General features: G+C 35.2%; 1 protein-coding gene across 1 annotated transcript in view; it reads right to left on the reverse strand.

Moving 5' to 3' along the window:
• Positions 1–17,383, reverse strand: part of LOC117329023 (trypsin-1-like) — a 39,476-nt gene extending 22,093 nt beyond the window's left edge. Inside the window, exons 1-3 of the mRNA XM_033886709.1 lie at positions 17,293–17,383; positions 6,643–6,776; positions 5,778–5,878 (exon numbers count right to left, since the gene is read on the reverse strand). Of these exons, the coding sequence (XP_033742600.1) occupies positions 5,778–5,878; positions 6,643–6,776; positions 17,293–17,335 (278 nt within the window). The 5' untranslated portion in view covers positions 17,336–17,383. The remainder of the gene's footprint in view (positions 1–5,777; positions 5,879–6,642; positions 6,777–17,292) is intronic.
• Between the last annotated feature and the right edge of the window lie 838 nt (positions 17,384–18,221).

An 18,221-nucleotide genomic window follows, 5' to 3' on the forward strand; every position in this document is an offset into this window, starting at 1 on the left:
ACGGTTTTAAAGATATAACCAAGAAACTAATGGTAAGTCCCTAGGGGTGGAGAAAGACCCCGGACATATATATTTTGCACCAAGACTGTATTTATCTCTTGATGCCGAGCAATGCTCCATGTACATATGATTACAGGGTGGGTATCTCAACGGTTTCAAAAAGATAACCAAGAAACTACTGGTAAGAACCTAGGGTTGGGGGTAAGACCTAATGGCCTATTTTCACATCAACATTGCGTTGAACTCTTCCTGCGCAGCAAAGCTGTCTATGGGTATGGGTGGGAATTTAAGCGGTTTCGAAGAAATAGCCCAGAATCTAAGTTCCTATAGATTGGGAAAGACAGTGCCTATTTTCACAATAGGGTTGTGTATATGGTTATGGGGTCAGGATCTCAACGGTTGTTTATAGAAATACAGTCAAATCGCTCCCTTTTGGCCAGGGTTCCAAAGAAGAAGTTGTAAATAGCAATATAGCCAAATTGTTCCCTTTTGACCCCACCCTCTCAGAAACCTGGGCGGTCAGCCGCACCAATTGCAGTTTTTGGGATCCCCAATACTTACAAATACTTCCAGTCAAACAAGTTTAAATTGCAATCAGTAGTGAAGAAGATGAAGCCGTTTTCAATAAACTGTTTACGGACGGACTGGCGGACGGCGGGCGACGGTATGGCATAAGCTCATTTTGGTCCTAAAGACCAGATAAGCTAAAAAATGTGAAGAAGGTCAAGGTTAGAAGAGAATCGATGTTTATGCTTTTAAAAAATCAAATCTGGTCAAACAAATGATCCCACTACCTGCTATAGACACTTGTGAGCATAAAGGTACGGCTACTTTATGCAATATGTCTGATCCTAATGAGCTTTATTTGTTATCCTGAAACTTTCATTTTAAGCATGTTTTTGCCGAAAATAAACCTGTAGTTTAACAAATTAAACATCAAAAGCAAGACCCGTGAATAACTATGATACATATTAACACTCGGTCAAGTTACTTCTTAATTGCAATAGAATGGTGATTTATAGGCTTGTAGAATGTCAATGGATTAGTTATTTACATGAATCTTAAGTCTGACCTGAGATTATTTATTTAGGCCTCCGTGAAGACAGGTTACATGACACGACGCTGTTCATACATTTCAGGGAGAATTATTCTTCATTAACTTTGAACTTTGAACTGACGTTGTCTTCCTTCGTCAGTTGTGTTACTATGTTATATATCAAATATTTAGATAAAGATAAAGATTTGAATTTCCTGTCGTAGCTGTAATCGATGGATATTTGTAATACACTGTATGTGTACAATTTGCATCCATGTATGTAAATACATTGCGATCCAGGTATTCATATAATCTAATAGGCAACTTCTGAAATATAATAAATTATTTTAAAATTTAGTTAAAAATATATATAAGATTTTATTCCTAGATCTGTATTTCTATATAACACATTTGCCCTTTGGCACTAATTCTGTTTACCTGTTGACGTAGTTGATCTGAAATTAATGGTGCATGTTGTACATGGTTATCTAATATTGTCTGAGGCTATATGACAGCCGTCTTCCGTATTATCATGTACCAATCAATCATATACACTCATACCTAGGACTTAGTACTATAAAAGATTAGATGTAATTACTATATGACACAGTCGGTTTCCAGGGAGCCATTACTGGACACTAAGTCCTGGGCTGGGCTTTCGCCCGGGACAGGCCAGTACCGATACATGTACAGATGTATACCTATGTATGCTATATGTATGTATGATGCACATATACTTTAATAAAAGTACCATCAAAATAAGAAGATTCATTTCATTATACTGATGTCGCGACCTCGGAGCGAAGCTGGACGGAAAGCGGACACAACATGAAGTTTCCACTACACGATCAACGCCATTTAAAAGATCAACGTAATTTAAAAGATCAACGCCATTTAAAAGATCACCAATCAGCTACTATGTCTACTATTAACAAGATGCAGGTACGTTGATTTGACTTCTGACTATCTTCGTAAACATTTGCCATTTATAGCTATATAATTTTTTCTAACATCACTTTAGGTTAGTTATACCTTAGTAATTATATGTTTCATTTTTGAATTGAACTAAAAAAACATGTTTTCTTACCATACTTGTTATTTTTTATGAATTATTCAAATTGCACTGTTTTCATATCATTACCAGAAAATTCCTATATACATTACTATGATATTTTTTTTTTACATTTAATTTAAACTTTACCTTTACACATTGATCCTATGATGAGTTTCGCCCACGTGATTTAACACGGGGATTATAAAGTAAAAGAAACATCATCATATTGTCGGAGTTCAGAGATAGTGATGCGGTTTTACGCACACATAATATGTACATGGTATGATAAATCTACTGTTCTCCTTTGACAACATACTACACACACACGTACATTATCAGATCAGAAACACTCGGTTTCAATGTATCCCAACCAGAACATCATTTGTAAATGTATTACTACGGATTTTGGAATACCTCTTGAATTTATGCCGAAAATTATGTTTCGATAGTATCTGAATGTACACATATTACACAAATACATAACTAGGAATTTTTCTGGTAAATTTCATTTCATCCATTTTATTTTTGTGTCAGCCAAATTGAAGTGCGACATATCATCGCTTGTTTTTGTGCACGGTAGACGACACAACAAGAACTGCAATTTTTTTTTCATGTCTTCATTTTTTGAAACAGTTAGCAAATTATGTATTTCATGAAAGGTATTATTCAATGAATCAAAGTAATTTCTTAAAATTTTAGTGTTACTTGTTGCTATCTTATTTTTTCCTGATAATTCAATACATTTATTTTTTTAGCCTCAGCCTAATTGGAGAGCGAGGTATATTAAGCTTGAATAAGTAGGCGGTATTACGCCCTCAAGCTATTTTTTTTTCATTATCAGTAAATAGCGACATGTAGTGCTAAAATGTATATATAGTCTAGTCAATTTGGAAATACAATGTATAGTTTCCTTATTTAAAACACCACATATTTTTTTTAAAACCTATTACCTATGTAACTCACAATTGAGTTAGTATTTGTTGTTGTTTTTTATAATGTTTTACACCGCATTTTAAATGCGTAATTGAAATTCAAAGCATTACTACAATATCTATAGTTTTAATGTACGGGAAATGTTTACTTAGATTAGAAGGAAGTTTAAATCTGCAAAACCTGTAAATTGTGACACCAGTTCCTTCACCAGCGGCAGTACCATCGATACCACCATCGTACCAGCCAACGCCAATGTATCCACGACTTCAATCCATAATGCCACCTCCGGTTATTGAAGAGGATTAATACATTCATTTTCCTCAACGTTTTATCGAATTGTTTATGTGCTGTGTTTTCCATACAGAAGTTCCAACATTTTCATCATATCGTCCTCAACATATAAGAAGAGGCTTTGAATTCATTTTTAATATCTTCAACTGAAGAGACACTATTCAACATATATTACAATTTCATTTATTCATATATACCGAAGAGACGTCTTCACATATCTACAATGAAGAGTTCAGCCTAACGTGATTCCACCACGAGGTTAAATTTGTAATTTGAACTTTCCATATTATGTCAGAGTCAGAGATAGTGACGTGATAATACACGCACAGATATCTAAAATATAATCTACTGCACTCAAACGACATAACAACGCACCATACTTCAACGGATAAGGAAATACCTGATGCAGTTCAAATGCCAGGGAAAAATAAGTATATATTTTCCTTATCCGAAGAAGAAATATCTACATCTACACATCCACTAACACTTAACAAGATTATTCGACGGATTTGGAATACTCGATGCAGTACAATTGCCGAGGAAAAAGGATATACCACTTCCACTTCCGAAGAGGAACATCTTTACATTACATGGAACTTTCTGACATTTTTATTTTACATCTTCTCAGCCTAATTGGAGTGCGAGAATTTACAGTTGGATTTACAGATGGTTGTACATCGTATCCACGCCATTTCATTTTTACATTCATTTTAATAACAGTACATAAACATTTCTTTAATTACGTTGGACATTGATACTGGAATTACAACAAGTGAACTCTGTGAACAAAATATTGTGTGAATTTAATTCTTATCTCTTGTTTATATAATTTAAATGCATTTCAAGTACACATTTAAAGTTTTTGTACACATATAAAGTACAAACTAAATATTATTTGATTAATATATTTGATATTACTATCAGAAATATATATGCTGCTATGTTATTTCATTGTAAGCTTTATTGTTTTATGATTTTTGTTACGTACTACGTAATGTAATCATGTTAGTTCATGATTAGTATTCTATTCATTATTAGTATCTATATTGCTTCATTTCTTATTCTGATGTAAGCAATGTATAATTTATGTCATTTCATGATCAATACTATACCGTTATAATATTTAGTATAAGCATCTAGCCTTCGCCACAATTTCTTTCGTTATTTTAATTTTTTTGTTTTACAATAATCTAAACATGTTATAGTTCTCTTACTTTTCAATGTTTATGACAAAGGAACGATATCAACATAATTAATTATTTTAGAATCTACTTATATGATGTCGAAATTATATCTAATTTGAAATCATTTTTGACAAAGGGACGAATGAAATATAATAAATTATTTTAAAATTTAGTTAAAAATATATATAAGATTTTATTCCTAGATCTGTATTTCTATATAACACATTTGCCCTTTGGCACTAATTCTGTTTACCTGTTGACGTAGTTGATCTGAGATTAATGGTGCATGTTGTACATGGTTATCTAATATTGTCTTGGCTATATGACAGCCGTCTTCCGTATTATCATGTACCAATCAATCATATACACTCATACCTAGGACTTAGTACTATAAAAGATTAGATGTAATTACTATATGACACAGTCGGTTTCCAGGGAGCCATTACTGGACACTAAGTCCTGGGCTGGGCTTTCGCCCGGGACAGGCCAGTACCGATACATGTACAGATGTATACCTATGTATGCTATATGTATGTATGATGCACATATAACTTAATAAAAATACCATCTCAAGAAGAAGACTCATTTCATTATACTTCCACAATGATCAAGTCTGCATATCGGGCCGACTATCACTGCGCAAGTGAAACGTTCTTTTTTAAGAACGCCGATGTGGCGCAGCGGTATGAGCTGCGGATATTTCTGGCTAGGCGATTTGGGGCCGTCGATCGTGAGTTCGAGGCCCGGTCAGGGCACGAGTCATAAAGTTGTCTTCCTTCGTCAGTTATGTTGCTATGCGATGTATATATATATATATAAATCAAATGTCATTCAGTCATTCATTGACCTTGTTTACATTTCAAGCAAGCCCTCGTGAAGTTCGTGACTTTGGTCCTTCGCTATATATCTCACGCCCAACTTTGTTAAGTCTTTTTTTTTTCAAGAAAACGGTTCACTTCAACCCACAGCGTGATAAGTTCCAGTTTAATGTCACTAATAACATTTTCATATGCCCTAATCTAGATTCTTGCCCCGAATGTCTGCCATTTTATAAGTTTTACAACTACCTCAAACAGGTAGTTGTAATTTGATGGCTGATATGGGCCACCGTACCTTGATTAAAACAAAACTGGGACCAACATGGTTTCGGCATGGACCATGCAGTCAGTGTAGATATCTCTATTTTTATAATACAAAGGAAACTGTTTTGTTGAGTATCCGTCAGTATACGTGAAGTTTCTGTCAAGAAGCAACAAAAGACTTTCAAAATAATACTTACTCTACACAGTGTGCTGCAGTCAACACGAAGTATTCACCGGCAGGATGAGGTTTAATGAGTGAGCCGCCACAAAATAACTGATTCGACATAGATAAGGTCGCCTTCAAAAGTGAACACACACAGAATTAGTGATGATTAGTAATAATTACATTATTTCATATGGGCCAACTCGTCCAAATAACTGAAACCGTTAATAGTGTTTTTATAGGTGTTATCCAACTCATAGAGCATCAAACTGTTGAATAACATTAATTTTATACCACACGTGGAATAAACTCTAAATGCGTTTTGATTGGTTGACACGGTGACCATCTGCATCACGTGGTTCAATGATCTTTGATTGACTAACAGTTGAAGGTCGTTTTGCAGTATCGCAGAAATGATCACACAAGTAGTTTGCAATTGTTTTTGTGATTATGAATTCTCTAGATATATTTTTTGCTTTGAAAGTAATAAACTTGTATAATTATTTGTTATGATTTATAATATATTGCAATATTTCAACGCATTTCCGGAATTATTAGTTTGCATGTTAATTCTTACCCCACCTGATATAATGAAAAGAATACATGTTGACACAAAACAGGTCCAATCTTCCTCAGAATAGTATTTTCTATTGTGTTAGATAAAGGTCACACAATCTCGATGTTGTATATGATATTTCTTTTATAAACGAATTTAAACAAAATTTCACGTATTAGCTAAGCATTGCATTTCCGCATAAGGACGACACGATCGATGAGGGGGACTCGATCGTGAGCGGACTACTTTGTTAGCCGATCGGCACTTACTTGGCTAACTAGTCCAATGAAATGCGATATTATATAGATGAGGTATATGTAGATACTAGTTAGTGTTGTCCTACCTGCCATGGCCAGTCTTTTGGGTCAGCTCTAGTACCACCGACAATTAAAGGAGATATAGAATCTGTTTGATGGACACCACTCGGCTGTTGGTGGTGGTAATGACCGTGGCTGACCACACCATGGTGATGCCTCCCTATAACGATAAAAGACATGGATGTATTATAGCAATGTTTCACTAGTTTCTCTATCTTGCGTTCACCTTACATACATACTGAGCAACATACGGGAGGCACATCGCATGCCATCCATATAAATCAGGGTCAAGTGTCTTATCCAAGGACACAACCACTTCAGCACAGACCGGCCTGTGTCTAAGCTTCCCAAGACCCACAAACCAACACGGATAGGGAGTTTCGAACCATGTACCTCTGATCTTCATCTGATGTTACTTGGCCGTGCTCTAACCGGTTGGCTTTTGTGCCCCCCTTCATATTTGATGCGCAAGCCTATCGGACAACATCGCAAAGCAGATATCGCACAAAGTTTGGCGATATCTGATTTTTTTTGCAGTACATCCAACAAATTGATAACTGAAGCCAATTTCTGTGGATGCGTCCCAAGAGCAACATTTGTGGTTCAGGATTTGTTGTACGACTGTATATCTATCAAAATGATTATCCGGTAGGAGTGCGAAGTACGAGTGAAAAATATCGAAATATTCTGTCATACGAGTGAAATGTATGTTATATTTAACGGGAAACTATTCAATTTTCTTTTTATTGCATTATATATGCTTAAAAAAAAATTAAAAACATCGAAAAATTAATAGTGTCAAAAAGTGCGGGAATTCATGACATCGCAAAGCAGATATCGCACAAAGTTTGGCGATATCTGATTTTTTTTTGCAGTACATCCAACAAATTGATAACTGAAGCCAATTTCTGTGGATGCGTCCCAAGAGCAACATTTGTGGTTCAGGATTTGTTGTACGACTGTATATCTATCAAAATGATTATCCGGTAGGAGTGCGAAGTACGAGTGAAAAATATCGAAATATTCTGTCATACGAGTGAAATGTATGTTATATTTAACGGGAAACTATTCAATTTTCTTTTTATTGCATTATATATGCTTAAAAAAAAATTAAAAACATCGAAAAATTAATAGTGTCAAAAAGTGCGGGAATTCATGACGTCATCTCTGTGTGACGTTACTCTTTGTCAACTTGACGGCGCCATTTTGAAAGGACTGATCAACGCAATTCAGCGTTTTCTACTGCTATCGGAGAAGCTGGGCATGAATTGCTAACGTCAAGTTAGTATTTAGTCAAAGACTAGCCTGAATATTTCAGAAATACAGCAAAATAACCAATTTATCTATCTTCGCTTCGATTGGAAAAATCATCAGGTCTCAATGAGTTGAATACAACGGTTCGCTCTGATTGGTCAAAAACGAAAAACTTATATTTTCACTGCGAAACTTATATTTTCACTGCAAAATCTTACATTTTCAATGCAAAATCTCATATTTTCACTGCAAAATCTTATAATTTCACTGCTGATTGCTGCAGTAAAAATATAATTTTTTATTAGTTTGATATATTTCACCGGCGAAAATGCAATAAATAGAGGATATTGAATGGTTTCCCGTTTAATATAACATATATTTCACGAGTATGATAGAATATCGATATTTTCACGAGTGCGAAGCACGAGTGAAAAATATCGAAATATTCTGTCATACGAGTGAAATATATGTTATATTTAAAACCATTCAATTATCTTTTTATTGCATTTCATAAACTTAAAAACAAAATTAAAAACATCGAAAAATTAATAGCGTCAAAAAGTGCGGGAATCAGTAATGACGTCATTTCTTTGTGACGTTACTCCACGTCAACTTGACGGCGCCATTTTGAAAGGACTGATCAACGCAATTTAAGGGTTTTCTGCTCTTATAGGAGAATCTGTGCATGAATAGCTAACGTCAAGTCAGTATTTTGTCAAAAACTAGTCTGAAAATTTCAGAAATACAGCAAATAACAAATTTATCTATCTCCGCTTCGGTTGGAAAAATTGGCAAGTTTCAACGAGGTGAATACAAAGGTCCGCTCTGATTGGTCAAAAACGGAAAACTTATATTTTCACTGCAAAACTTATATTTTCACTGCAAAACTTATATTTTCACTGCAAAATCTTATATTTTCACTGCTCATCGCTGCAGTGAAAATATAAGTTTTATTAGTTTGATAAATTTCTATATTTCACTGACCAAAATGCAATAAAAACATATATTTATACACCCACAGTTACACTTTCACTCCACCAACCTAGATTAATTGGTTCTTCATTGATATTTAATTTTCAGTATGTAGGTGGAATAAAAAAAAAATTAATTAATAAAAAGTCACTGTTGTATTTGTGAGTTAATAAATTTTTTATTTTTGATGTCACTTTGGATATCAAAAGTGTGTAAGCTTTTTAATAAAAATGGATAGATTTTAAAGAGTGTTCAAATCATTTTCTAATTTAAGGCATTTCGAATTGGAAATATGTTGTTTTGTTATGAGTAATATTATGCTATCTAGGTGGAACTTCGTAAATTTATCAATTTGCTTGCCAAAGATAAATTCCTGTTTATTGAATCTAAGACCCAAGTTTTCAGTCATAATAATGATTCCTAAATGTTCTATCAAATTTGACACATTTTCACAATCCCATAGTACATGTATATGATTAGAATTACAGTTATTGTCTATTTTTTAAATTTTGAATAAAAAAGTTTTCGTGGTTTAGATTCTGTTGTTTATTCTAAATTGCAGCCATTGAAGTTTGGAACTAAAACAGGTATTAAAATGATATTTGTATATTTCTTTCCATTTATCTTTATCAATATTCAAATTTTGGTTCGGGTGTAACTTCATTTTTTCTAATGAAAATGGTACATATATATTTCCTCGCATTTTTTTTTAGATTTTAAAATTAATTTGGGATTGATGGCTACAAGTGGAAGTGTAACATTTTTTCCGGGTTTAAAATTTGATGTTTTTTTTCTGATGAATTGATAAATGGCTGCTTTCATACTCTGATATTTTACACTTCATCAAAACTGTATAGTTGACTGTTCATGATGTTATGAATAAAGTGTATTCCTTTTTTGAACTATGCATTATTACTTTCATTTATCTACATGTATTTTGATTCACTGTTATACCATATTGGATATCTGAAAAGATCATGATGAAATGAGCTAGCTCGATTTGTAAGACGACAAATGCATAAATTTAATTTTCTGTGTCTAGTTTACGAAATTATTACTTACAAATCATTTACTGACATAAGACTTACATAATTAAGGGAAGATAAGGTTCTTAGTGTTGTTCTAGTTATACCAGTTTTAATGTGGTAGAAAAGAAACAATATTTTAAAGGGCATCTTAACAGCAAATCTAGACAAAAAGGGGATATTTTATAAGCCTATACATTCCTACTATGGTGCAATTTATTAGAATAATATATGACAATATAAAATAATAATTATATCATTCCGAAGTAACTTAATCAACTTTTAGTATGTAGCATGGCAAACCATGGGCCTTGCTGTTGACATGTAATTTGTTAAGCTGTTTGTAACTTCAACAAAATATAATTAGCTTAATTGTACCACATATATTGCACAAAATAGCCATGTCGTTTACTCGTAAGTGTCTATAGCACACAATAGGAGCATTGGTTTGATCAGATTTGACTTTAGACATGTATAAATACTTGTTCTATTTTGACCGTGAAATGCAAATGGCGATGTGAATAATATCACACAAATACGGCATATAAGGAGGTATTTCAAACATCAAAAATGCTCTTATTATAGGGACTATCAAAAACTCTAGACATGACAAGGAGACCTTTTTCTGAAAAAGGCCCGAAACAGTTCAACAACGTGTCTTAAAAACGTCCTTCGTACTATCATCGGATATCTTATAAGTATGATATTAGGAACATTTTTATTGATTGAAATGCGTCCCATTATGCCATTTTTGTGAAACATTATTCAAAGTTGCCATTTGCATTTCAAGGTTAAAGCAAAATAAGTGTTTATACGTACATAAAGTCAAATCCGGTCAAACAAATGCTCCTATCGTGTGCTACAGATACCTGTGAACATAACAGCTAGGCTTTATTTCAGGTTTGATTATCTGGGTGACTTAGCATTATTCCACGCTACATCTTACCAAGCACGAAGTAACTCTATAGAAGAAACTGCTAGCATCTACAAATTGGTGATTTTAAGAAACTACACGTCCAAACAAACATTTTGGCATGCTATATTGCTATTTTTTTTGTGCAAATGTACAAATATTTATTGGTGCTTGAATTTCAACATCATTCTCCTATAATAGTAATAAACGAAAGTGTTGATCCCGCAGTAAATATATGGGTGATGTGCTCTTGATCGGAAATGGACGTTACTGGCAGAGCTACGGCGAAAATGTGAATATATTTCTACCCGAAAGTGCAGGTTTGACGTGAGGCCACTACTATACGATATTTGACCATCGTTCTTTGTGCTATTTCTATCTATGAACCATTCCATTGCAACTTAATATACAAACTTTAAGTTTGCCGCATGCTCCATTCATACCTGTGCCTATTGAACACGTACACACAACATAGTGCGTGCCACGTTCGGTGACTGAACTGTTTTGTTTACATGTATACACCATATTTTTGTTCATAATCCTATATCATCAAAGAGAGACATGTTTTCGGCATTAACCCTGTCACCTGAACACAGAGACAATAAAAGCAGAAACAATTGTCGTTTTCATATACATGTACTTCGTCCCTTTACCCGATAGTATGTTTGACTCTTTACTTCTCCAATGACCAGCAATAGCTTATCTTACCCCGAACAAAGCGGCAAACAGTCATGCCTTTTTCAGTGACCATTTCTTTCCTCCACCCCAGGGTCCGTAAACTTCCAACCTGCCGACACCGTAGGTGCATCTCTGTCAGATATCGATGTTCAGTTAATAGCCATGGCACAGTAGTCCCCATGATGACCTCCAACTTGCAGTTCAACATCAAACTGTCTCTCTGCTAGATATATAGTTTCCCGCCTCGGCGCCGAGAATGATGACCACCGTCATCAGATCGCCGACCTGGAGCAATACGGGAGGAGAACCCTAGTTCGATTCTCAGGGAGTCCGGAACAGGAGGATGAGGACACTACCACTATCATTCCCGAGGCTGCCCAGGCATGCGATGTCGACCTCCCTCCAACCGTTTTAGAACAATATACCGCTATATCTTGCCATAGATATATGTCTTATTGTATGTCATTCTTCCCTCGTGCATCTGTCTCTTGATGGAATCAATATCCGTCATGTATGTTTATTAAATTCCCTTATTCCCTTGTTTTCCTTCTCAATTGTATCCCCACTCTCTCTCTGTACAGTTACCTCCCCTGTTTCGTAACTCGCGTGGAAACTGTAGATATTACATTCTTTATTATTAATTTTCGTGCCACTTGCTTCATCTCTTACTCTATCCAGACACTAAATGCACTTATACATCTTTTAGGGTCATCCTCCGTAACCTGAATGCCTATTTGGCATAGTCTTTATTGTGCATTGATAGTTCTATAACTGCACTTATATGTTATTATCCAGGTCTTAAATTGTTGACATATCATTTCTATTATCTATGTTACAAGTATTACGCTTTTGATTAATACACTACAAATTGCAAGTAAACTTAAAGTTGACCTCTATAACATTACCACTTTCCCCTAATCCATTTATATTACTTAGCCAACTGCTACTCCTTCTCTTTGGTGTATTGATGTATTCCTGGACCTCGGAAATCTGAGTCTAATTTATTATCAGTTTCTTCATGTTCTTCCAATTTTACAACATGGTTCGACGAAGCACGTATAAACTATTAAGCAGAAATACGATAATCTCTTTAGTGAATTATACAATCTTGATATTCTATCGTTTACTGAAACATGGCTTAGTCCTGATGATGCTATTTCAGATTTCGATTGTTTTCACCCCCTTACTGTTACTGAAGATCCAATATGCAAGGAGGATGAGTTTCTGTTTTTGCCAGCAATAACGTAACTACCCTCAGATGAGAGTGTATGGCTGCAGCTGAATATATCTGGTAAAATCAATTTTATACGGAACGTTTTATAGACCTCCAAACGCACCTGTCGCTCTTGCTGGGATCACATTGCCCACTCTATTGAACTTGCTATCAACACTGAAATACCTAATATAAAAATTACTGTTGACTTCAATGCTAACCCCTTAAACAATGATAATTACTCCTTACATCTTCGCAATTTATTATGTACGTACAATCTTACACAGAGTGTCGCCAGTCTAACATACTTCCTTGAACCCTCCTCCTCCCTCCTTGATATAGTCTGTGTATGAGACCCATCCTTAATTAACATTTTCCAGGTCGGCGAAAGCTTCTTTGATCAACCTTTGAGATATCGCTATCCGATTTTTGGTTATATCAATATATCTAAACCGACCCTAACATGTTTTAAACGTAATATATGGCTTTATCATCATTGTTATTACGACGTTTATAGATACAGACTTTATAATATCGACTGGGACACCATCTTTGACAGAAGTGACGATGACGAAAGCAATTACCAACGTACCGACATATTCAATACAGCCAAAGTATATTCACCATTCAAGATCATAAATGTGTGAAATAATTCCCCAGCATAGTTAACTAACATGGCAAACGATCTGGAAAATAGACGATTCGGCTAAATTAAGAAAACTCAGAAATCTTTGTGTTGATGCTGTTCGTCAATCCAAACGTAATTACTGTAAACAAATCTACAATAAATCAAATAAAAGTACTAAGACTAGTGCGAGGGACAAGTGGAAAATTGGAAATAGCTTTATGTATAACTCTTTCAAAAAAGTTCAAGTCTTTCTATTTCAGTAAATAACATCATCTAAGATGACAGGTTCTTCTCCTCCCAATATGAATAACACTAATATTCAGCCTCCCGTACTACCTTAGACTCCTAACAATCATTGCTATAACCTGACAAGACGTTTTCGACGCGATACATTCTCTTGATTGATCAAGGAAGCCGCCAACCTCCTTAGTTACCCCCTACAACTAGTATCTAATCGTTCACTCACTATGGATTGATCAAGGAAGCCGCCAACCTCCTTAGTTACCCCCTACAACTAGTATCTAATCGTTCACTCACTATGGATTGATCAAGGAAGCCGCCAACCTCCTTAGTTACCCCCTACAACTAGTATCTAATCGTTCACTCACTATGGATTGATCAAGGAAGCCGCCAACCTCCTAAGTTACCCCCTACAACTAGTATCTAATCGTTCACTCACTATGTCTATATTTCGGTCTCCCTGGAAAAAGGCACATGTTACACCTGTTTTTTTTAAGATCCTTCAATTATCAGCAACTATCGTCCGATATCTTTATTGTCTATTGTTGGCAAATGAATGAAAAAAACATGTATTAACATGTCTATTTATTTAGATTGATATTCTGTGTCATAAGCAAAGCGTCTTGGAACCTAATACTGTTCTTATATTAGAACTTTACTAGAATATGGAGATAATATAGCATTAGGCCAAAGTAAATTATTAGAAAGACGGTACAGCATTAATCAGGTAGAATCCTAACTAGGGCTACAAAACTCGCCAGTCATGATTCAGTTATTTTTTCAAATAAGTCATTTGATTCACCAGCTATGTCCTATACTTCAAACATAAGTAGGATGACTTTTTTCAAATGTATTTCGTTTTACATGTAAGATAAAATTAAGTTTACGAAGAGTTGCAATGACTTGGTAACTTAACGGACAATATATCAACATGAATTTTCAATTTTTCACCATTTATCGTCATTGGTTGAAACACCAACATGTTGGTTAGTTATAAGGATGGGATATTAACGAAGATGAGTGTGGGGATGAAGGGAAGTTGCCGGTTTGATAGGACTAGGACCTAAGGATAATAGACCATTCTTTGGACCAAACTTCAAATTTCTTGCAGGTCAGAGTTTGCAGTGGATAAAACTGTATTGGAGAATTTGGACGAACAAGTAAGAGAAGTATCAACTGCAAAAAGGTGAAAAGAGGAAAGATAATTGAATTTACAGTGAGGGGCACCCGTGGTTTGACTATGGGGCACTGAGTGTATTGATTAACGTAGCGCGAGATGCACGTGCTTTACCTGTGATACAGGTGAGTTCTACAGGTGTACTAGGTACGTGGGTCATTCGAGCTTTTGCAGCGCACCTCGACAGACGCTATAGTGACCCCCCCCCCCCCCCCCCCCCCACTCCCCGCCCACCAAATCTATCTTGGAAAGAGAAGTTGTTCGTGTTTTGTTTTCTGTGTTACAGGTCTGTAAGCCGGGCAAGGACGTGGTAAAGAGGTCGAAGAGCAAGGACTATTATGGCGGTATCGCATGTGATTATGGACATTGTCGTGAATTTTGTTGGTGAAAATGAGTGCACAATTAAAAAGCGTCAGCTGCAGTAAGCGGTATTCTGAACACAGTGTGTTGAGTTTTATTCGATAAATAATTTATGTTCGTTTGAACTGGTGAATTAGAACATAACATGAAATATCATTTACAAAGAAGAAAAAGGAGCCGAGAACTGAGCCTTGAGCAACACCAGTTTTTACTGCCTAAAAACAAGTAAGAGAATTGAAAACTACCTGTTGTCTGTTAGAGATAATTTGTTATCCACTGAAGGAGAGAGCCAGATATAACATGAATGGTCTATTTGTGTATTTTATCTTTTTGTCAAATGCGGTCAAAATCCATTGAAAAAAACCCCCACAAAATATTGAAAAAGAATGATATAGCCCGATAGCTGATGCATGGTGGACAGGGTAGGTAAAAATCATGACTGATATTTATAAAGGATGTTATTGTTAATTCTACCATGTTTGCTATGTAACGCCAGTTTTGATTGGTTAAAAACCATGTATTATTTTCCAATAACCCACGCTCGTGCCAATAATACACGCTCGTGAGTCACGGCTGTTACAATTTTAAATATCTAATATTCACCCGTTTCATAAAAGGTTACTATAGCAGAGTGGGCTAATGGGTTAATCTCTCAATATATTTTTATCACGACGCGAGTTCGAATCCTACGGAGGCCCCCACTTTTTTTTCTTCTTTTTTTATCCTTTTTTTTTTTAAATTTTCAAAATCAATGCCATATGATAGATGCTCTTGATCGTAGTACTGTATTGCCTGTATATTTCATCAACAAATAATGCAATACTCAAGAAATAAATTACAGGGTTTTCCCGGGGTTTCTTTGCTGTTTTTCTATTAGAAAGCTTAAGAGGTCGATCTCAGAACTAAACAGTACATGGTAGAATATAAATAATCAACTTTGACTCGTGTATTGTTGCAGGATATACAACTCGGACTCGGATATTTTGCAATTTTAATTAATTCGTTATTAATTTAATTGCAAAATATCCTCGTCCTCGTTGTATATCCTGCAATAATACACGAATCATCGTTAATTATTTCTTAAGTAAAAAGTCATAAACATGCTTATTAGCCAAACGCTCGAATACAGCTTACCAATAAAAAGTGGTCTATGATTAGAGGTAATGCTTGCATCTTTAGTTTTATAGATAGGCATGACATGAGCGGTTTCCCAGTTGTCCGGATATGTACATATACAAGCAGAAATAGACTAATTAAAGTTAATGGCCAGTGGTACAGAAATCGCACATTGAGCATTCTGTGGTTAATACCGTGAGGACCAGGTGGTGTGTTTGCATCAAAAATATTTATTATATCTTCAACTTGTCTGGGTACTTTATAAATTTCTGATAAGATGCAATAGGTCATCCTCCCAAAAAGGTAATTCTTTATCTATATCGGTTTCTGATAAAGAAAACACAGAACTAAAGGTCACGGTCGGGAATCACGTGACATAAAGTTGGAGATTTTCATGAATCCAGAACGGCCGACCGTACATCGAAGCGAGAAAATCAAGGTTGTTGCATTTTAATCTATGTATTGTTCGGTTAAACATGGTCGACCACTCATTGTTAACTATAATGCACTCAGCAAAAACTTACATTTGTCCGAATGTGCCCTAGTTATCAAGAATATTATGAACCCCCACAAAAAAAAAAGCAACAAAAAACCCCCCAAAAAAACAACAACAACAACAAACAAACAAAACAAAATAAAAACAGACAAACAGGATGATATGACACACCAGATTAAATGCTGTAAGGATGATTACGTCAGATATATGACCCCTCCAGACTAAATATTGTTTGGATGGACGTGTCAGATATATGACCCCTCCAGACTAAATATTGTTTGGATGGACGCGTCAGATAAATGACGCACCAGATTAAATATTGTTTGGGTGGACGTGTCAGATATATGACCCCTTCAAATTAAATGTTAGGATAAACGCGTCAGATATATAACACACCAGCTTAAATGTTGTTTAAGGTGGACGCGTCAGATATATGTCACCGCCAAATGAAATATTGTGAGGGAGAACTCGCCTGATTATGACATAAGCATGTAAAATAGTGTTTAACGCTCACGACGTATAGAGGTTACACAAAGAATGGTTATTGCATACGATATTTCTTTCATTATAATGATTTAAATTCATCCAAGTAAAAAATACATACCAAACACCGCCACAATACATGCGAGAATAATTGGAACGAACATGTTCTCTGAAGACGACTTCTAAACAGTAGACACGAAACACGCGGGCTCTTTTTATAAGAGAGATAAGCAAGTCGTCATGATCCAGCCGGCTGTTCGCCTTCTCTTATCACTTAAATCGTGATTAAGTATAATACAGCTTTAATAGGACCGTGTGTGCAGATATTATACAATTACATGAATGTACAAATGTATATTACTGATGTTATATCTCAGGTACACAAGACACTCCTAAAGGTTATTCACATTGATAATATTAACAACTGAGATCTCATTTTAAATAGACCATTTGTTTTTTATATAAATATATCATTTGGCAATGTTATTTGTCAGACTACACTGCCAATGGTCGCCTCATCGTTAATGTTATGATGGCATTAATAATTATGTTACCATGGTGACAAAGAAGAAACCCTGGTAATGGATAACGGTATCGGAAACGTATTCAAATCATAATTTACATATATTGCATGTAAGAGTATATTGGGGTTTTGCCTATGTGTTCTTTTATTAAACCAGTTTGTAGTGAATGTAACCATTAATTTCCAGAGATTCGTTCAGTGTATGAGTACAACTAGAATGCCATCGTAAACAAACATGGCCGCCCGTCCCTTTCTTTATCAATATAGGGCTACCTACATAAAAGTCTATACCATCCCCAAACAGGAGGATTGGCTGAAATATACGATAGGACTTTCTGTGTATCGTTATCAAAGTATGAAATCAATCTGACTGGGACATAAAACGTCCCTTATCCCTTGTTGCCGACAGGACATCTGAGCACGAATCGACAAAGGCAACCCCATTCTCCCCAATAGCTTTAGCTACAAAATATTTTGGGACCAGTCATACCATGTTCTGATGAGTGACTACATAATGAATCACTCGA

This window comes from Pecten maximus, chromosome 1, assembly GCF_902652985.1.
Source record: "Pecten maximus chromosome 1, xPecMax1.1, whole genome shotgun sequence".
Classification (NCBI taxonomy): Eukaryota; Metazoa; Mollusca; class Bivalvia; order Pectinida; family Pectinidae; genus Pecten; species Pecten maximus.